This window comes from Cariama cristata, unplaced genomic scaffold (assembly GCF_000690535.1).
Source record: "Cariama cristata isolate BGI_N322 unplaced genomic scaffold, ASM69053v1 scaffold34313, whole genome shotgun sequence".
In the NCBI taxonomy this organism is placed as follows: Eukaryota; Metazoa; Chordata; class Aves; order Cariamiformes; family Cariamidae; genus Cariama; species Cariama cristata.
In genome coordinates this window covers 21,909-28,071 of record NW_009610781.1, presented here as the reverse complement: position 1 = coordinate 28,071, position 6,163 = coordinate 21,909, and the positions used below count along the sequence as shown (strand labels likewise).

The 6,163-nt window shown below is 33.1% G+C and overlaps 1 protein-coding gene across 1 annotated transcript in view; it reads left to right on the top strand.

Annotated features, from left to right (window-relative positions):
- Window positions 1–5,268, top strand: part of PDE3B (phosphodiesterase 3B, cGMP-inhibited) — a gene marked incomplete at its 5' end in the record, with an annotated part of 24,340 nt that extends 19,072 nt beyond the window's left edge. The window contains 5 exons of the mRNA XM_009697989.1: window positions 1,363–1,397; window positions 1,737–1,940; window positions 2,349–2,510; window positions 3,841–4,090; window positions 4,430–5,268. Of these exons, the coding sequence (XP_009696291.1) occupies window positions 1,363–1,397; window positions 1,737–1,940; window positions 2,349–2,510; window positions 3,841–4,090; window positions 4,430–4,656 (878 nt within the window). The remainder of the gene's footprint in view (window positions 1–1,362; window positions 1,398–1,736; window positions 1,941–2,348; window positions 2,511–3,840; window positions 4,091–4,429) is intronic.
- Window positions 5,269–6,163: the final 895 nt, after the last annotated feature.

Genomic DNA, 6,163 nt, shown 5'->3' with positions numbered 1-6,163 from the left:
GCTGTAGCCTGTTTAGGATCATTTGCCCAGTTCTGGAAATGAGGAAATTAATTTGTACTTAAGTTGTATAATACTTTTTTTTTTTCCCTGTTGATGTGTTTTTTACATATTGCTTGTGTATGAAAGCCATGTAAATTGAAATTTTCAATTTACAAAATTGAAAATAATAACATAAATCAGTGCAGGTTAGAGTAAAAGATTATTTCATAGAAAGCTGGCCCTAGAACTGTCTAAGCAGCTATTTGATGGATATCTTACATTTTGGGAGTCCTCTGATATCATAGTGCTGTCTGCAATTACCGTAAAAATGCAGGTTCCTCTAATAGTCAAATTAACTGTATCACCTAATCTCTATATTTCAAATTAGTCCTTTATGGTAAATAGCCATTAACTTTAAGGGAGGGTGAGTAAAATAAGAAGAAATCAGCAAGGCATCCTTGCTTTTATCCCCCATATTCAACTTCGTTGTTAGAACAGAGAGTAGAAAGAAAGGAGATGTTATGCTCTTCAGGGTCTAAAAAGCTAAGACAAAAGAGGTAAAGGAGAGTAAAGCTAAACAAAATAGCAGATAGGAAAAAATCAGGTAGGGCAGGGAAAAATTGGAAGGAAAAGCAGTGAAGAAACGATGCCTGACCTGCATGGTGAAATATTTTTATCTAAAGAGAGGAATAATATCTGGGGAAGAATATTTATGATGGCTATTTAGGTCTCTCAATAAGTTAGAGACAAGAAACTTTAATAACAACAACAATAATAATAGTAAATCAGAAACCAGTAGAACTTGTCAAGACATGGAGACTTTAAAAGTGAACTTTCCAATCAGTTTTCAAAAATTCCTTATTGCTAAAAAATGGTTAGGATGTAGGCAGTTATGTATTTCTACTGAAAACAGTATACAAGGAAGAATAGAAACAAACAACAAAGACATCCATCTCTAGTTTTCAAAAATATACACATTCATTTTGTTAATGATCTCTTCCTTTCCTCAAAACATAAAGATTATTTTTGCAGTTTTCCAAATAATTTTTTTTCAAGTCTTATTTAATCTATATTCAATTAATTATTTTCTAGGATGTTTTGTATAAACACGGGAGTTGTGAGTAAAGTCTACGGCTGTTTTAATATTTTAGTTAACTCATTTGCAGTTAAAATATATTCATCAACATTAAACATAGTACATTGAAAACTAGTGATAGTCCACATCATTTCACATTAACCACAGTTCTTATATGCTTTGGAGTTCTTTTTGTGTGGTGTGTTTTGTGGGTTTTTTTAAACAATACTGGAATTAAGAGGAACTAGAAGTGTATACTTAAATCTGGTGTTTGGTTTGGGTTCTTTTGTTTTTTTTTTTTACGTCAGTATGTGTGCTCCACACCTACTACCAAGAGTGCAAGGTCTACATTTTAAGTGGTTTGTGTATGTGTGCCTACAGTATGAATGCAGATGTCATTAAGACATTGTTAAGGACTTTTAAGGGAAGAAAAAACTTTGCTAGTTGTTTGGGTGGGTTTGTTTTTTCTCATCTACCATTTTTGTTTCACTTTAACCCTCAAAACTAGAAGGCAAAACATCATTTCCAAGAGTTGTTTTCTTTCTTTTTTTTTTTTTAATTAAGATTTGTTTCTGAGTAGCCCTTGAGCTTCAGAATATATGATTAAAATTTTAAATCTTTACTCTGTCATTTATGATTCTCGCTTTTTTTTATTTTTCTTTTTTTGTGTGTATGTTTGTAGGCTGTTCTCTACAATGACAGATCTGTCTTAGAAAATCACCATGCAGCTTCTGCCTGGAATCTTTTCTTATCACGACCAGAATACAACTTTTTATCAAATCTTGATCATGTGGAATTCAAGCGTTTTCGTTTTTTAGTGATTGAAGCAATCCTTGCCACAGATCTCAAGAAGCATTTTGATTTCCTTGCAGAATTTAATGCCAAGGTTTGTTACATTTTAGTGCCTGCACTGAGCTAGTCATGATATACCGATGTTAGTGTTGGTACTCAGTAGTTGTTAGTATTAATAACTTGCATTTGAAGTTTTATATTATTTAAATTTAAGTTACTAAAAAAATGCAAATAGAGTATTTCCTTTGTACAAACCAATTATAGATTGTTTTGTATATTGCCTAATAAGCCTAGCAGATGTGACATAAGGACCCACAGGAGACCTCGATCATATCTCACATTTCCATCTTCTGAGAGATAGTAAACAACTTTTTTTTACTATATAAGACAAAAAACTATGTAGAAAAATTAATGCAAGCATCTGATGTACAAAGCCTGGGGAAAAAAAAAAATTGATTAATAGTTTTAACTTAATTTTTAAAAATCTGTGTGCTCAATCCAGGTCAATGATATCAACAGTCATGGTATAGAATGGAGCAATGAAAATGATCGCCTGCTGGCCTGTCAAATATGCATCAAACTGGCAGATATTAATGGCCCAGCAAAAGTTAGAGAGCTGCATCTGAAATGGACAGAAGGCATTGTTAATGAATTTTATGAACAGGTGGGTATGGAGAGTGTAATTTACTCTTTTTAATGACAGATGATCAATTCTTTGCATTACCAAATGTATAACTTAATTAAACATTATTCCTTGTGTTAAATCTTCAGGTCTTTTACTTCCTATCAATTATATTAGAAGCTTGAAAACAAGCTCCCTGCCAGTGTTGTCCATTTTTCAGATGTTAGTTTATTTTCTTTTTTTTTTTTTTTTTTCTTTTCTTAGGATGATGCTGATAAACCAAAATAACTTCTTCCACTTTTGGGAAGTTAAGTTCACTGGTATGTTTCCAGGTCAAATAATAGGTATAGAATCCACAAGACTGGAAATGTATATTCAGCTAATTCTTAGTCCAAAGACAGAAGATACTTCAAAACTTTCAAAATTAAATATTAAAAATAGACATTAAAAACTAACAGTATTAAAATGTAAATAAGATTTTTACAGTGGATCTTTGATAAATAATTCTATCAAGATTAACTGCAAAAAAGACTGAAAATTTGTTGCCTATTTTTACAACTTCTGTAAGCCCCCCAAAATATATTCTACATTTCTACTCTCTTATTTTTGTGTAGTCGAGTTTCTGAGGTGTTAACTATTTAAGGCAACAACCAAGGACTGAAAAATATTTTTTCAAACTAGGAAGATAAAGGTAAACAACAAAATCACTTGGGAAATTTAAGCAGTAGCACTAATCTGAAGTGCTTACAATTGCTGTAAGACCTTAGTATTCTAAGGTGCTCCTTTAGCAAAAACTTTTTTGTAAAACTGTTGGGTCCACAGAAGTGCTGACACGAGTGATTACAACTCGAGTTGTGTACAGGCAACTATTCAATTTTTTCTTCTGCTATTTGTAAAATGGGAAGAAACACAAAAGCAAACCACTTTTTTCTGGGTATTATAGTTCATGTCATTCTTCTAGGACTTTTGGGGGAAGCCATTTACCAGAATGCCTTACTCTAGCTGATTACTTTCCTATTTTCTCTGTTCATCAGCTCAGCAATTGAAGTCAAATCTTTGCCTACCCTGAAGCCGTCCTGTAAAGGCAGGGGAATAGCAGCTCCAGTAGAACTAGGTCTCCATGCATGCACAGGGGTATCTCGCAGCAAAGCTGAAGGGAGGATTATGGGCTATGCAAGTCCGAGCCGTAATGTGTCCTTGTTTTAAACTGGCCTAATTACGTTTTCATTCACTTAGTCTATGCTATTATTGCCTCCAGTAAAAAGATACAATCCATGTGATGGTTACTTGATTCCTTAAAAGTAATCTTTAAAATAAAATTGTAAAGTTAATTTTGTGAGAAGTTCTGATATTTTTTTCATTTATTTTTCAGGGTGATGAAGAAGCAAGTCTTGGATTACCTATAAGCCCCTTCATGGATCGTTCTTCTCCACAGCTTGCAAAACTGCAAGAATCTTTCATCACTCACATAGTTGGCCCCCTTTGTAATTCCTATAATGCAGCTGGGTTGCTTCCAGGGCAATGGATTGATGAAGAGGAGGAGGATGCAGAAAGTACTGATGATGATGATGGAGCACAGCTAGAGAGCGATGATGAAGAAATGGAAGATGATCTTATTTTAAGTAAGTTTCTGTATTTCAGTTGGTGCATATGGTTGTCATTTAATAGATTCAGACATAGCAATGATGGTTGAAACTGTGTAGTACAAATATTGTAGATTTTTCCCATTATGCTGCTTCATAAATTTTACTCTTTTAATAAAATTTTTGTTAACACCAGCAGACTTGCAATTTGAAACAGAAACTCATTGTTTTCCTTTGCCATGTCACTAAATATTCTGAACAAGCATCCATGTGTTTTGCTCAAATTTACATCTCTCTTACAATGTGCCATTGGTTTTGTATGTGCAAAATACAATTACTTTGAATCTTAAACAATCAAATATGCTTATAATTTTACAGAAGCGCAAAGAAAAAAAGGTAGACGAATATTTTGCCAGCTAATACACCATCTCAGCGAAAATCACAAAATATGGAAGAAAGTGATTGAAGAGGAAGAAAAAAATAAAGCTGAAGGAGCTAAACTGCTGACTGAGATCTCATCTTTACCTCAAGCAGATGAAATTCAGGTTATTGAGGAAGCTGATGAAGATGATGAACGACAAGTAGGAGAAGATAAGACATGCTAAGAAAACTTCAGTGGTGTCCAGTATGATGATAGCCTATTTTTTTTTCCACTGTGCTGACTTTAGCCTGATACAGTTCACATAAAATTGAAAGGCCTTAATACTGTGAGAGGATTCTTTCTACTCTAGTGGAATCCCACTCCTATGCACTTTCGCCACACAGAATATGAAACTTTATTCAAAGATTGAGTATTGTATACCCTGATGCAAAGTTCTTTATGCCTTATTTGGTATAAAATATCCTGATATAATGCTGCCTTGCTGAATCTGGAACTCTTGTTTTCCTTGAGGTACCTGCAATTTTTAAAAATATTCAGTGACTTCAATTACCAAAGTGGCAAGAACTTTTTGCTAATAAGGAAACATGGGATGAATCCTAATATTGTCTTCAGTTGTTTATTTCATGTTGTTTTTAAACATGAATGAGAAAAAGTCTGTGCCTATATGAAAACTATGTTACTGTTGCAGTGCCAGCCTGTTGTGGGGTGTCTACTTAGTGCAGTAGTGTGCTTAATGTAGTCATCTCAGAGCAACTGTTCAAGGACTGTGACATAAATGCTGAATTCTGATATTTGTGGTTTAAAAAAGGAAAAAAAAAAAAACCAGGTGCATCTATTTCTGATGCTTTTTATTATTGTGCATAATCTGATGTTTTATTTTTGCAGAAAATATTCAGGTTTGCAGTGGGTGTTCATGATAATTCATTGAATACGAGGCCATTATCATCTGTTGCCTTGCTGTTTTGTGGTAGAACATTAAAAACCTGTTCAGCTACTTAAATTATTATGGAATTTTATTCTTCTAGTCATAATGCTATATGCCCTTACTCAGGTTCCTGTTTAAAAACAAGTCAACCACATCATAGATTTTTATCTTGCACCAATTTCCAGTATTAAATTTTAAGAAAATAAGCTCGTATTTCATTTATTCTTTGTATGTAAAACTTCAGGAGAATTAAGGATTTTTTTTTTATTTTAAAAAAGACAGACATAAACTACTGTTTTAAAATAGCTAGTGTGTTTTAATATGCCCCACATTTTTTTCTCCCATCACAGACATAGCTTATATTGCCTTCAAGTTTGATGTACATCCTGAAATATACATATGGAAAGCAGAACATGAAAACTTCGTGTAAAGCGTAATAGTAAGAAAAGCATCACTGTACTATATTACATTTTCAATTGTTGATTTTTTTTAAATAAGGAACTTAGACATTCCACACAAATGTGTTTTTAGGAACACTACCATTGTAGGTCTAATTTGGGGCTGGGGGGAGAGAAGAGCATAAATTAGGCTACAAGTATGTAAGCAAGCCACAAATAAAGCTAGTTTTAAAAGTGCACCTTTTAGTACTAAACATTTATATGCCGTGCAGTTGAATTGAATAAAAACAAATGCACACGTGTGCAGTTGCTAAATGTATCTTAGCATATTTGTGTTTACATTTACATCAGTTGACTTGAAAAAAGGTAACATTCCTAAGATAACCTTGTGTAAATTGTATTGCACT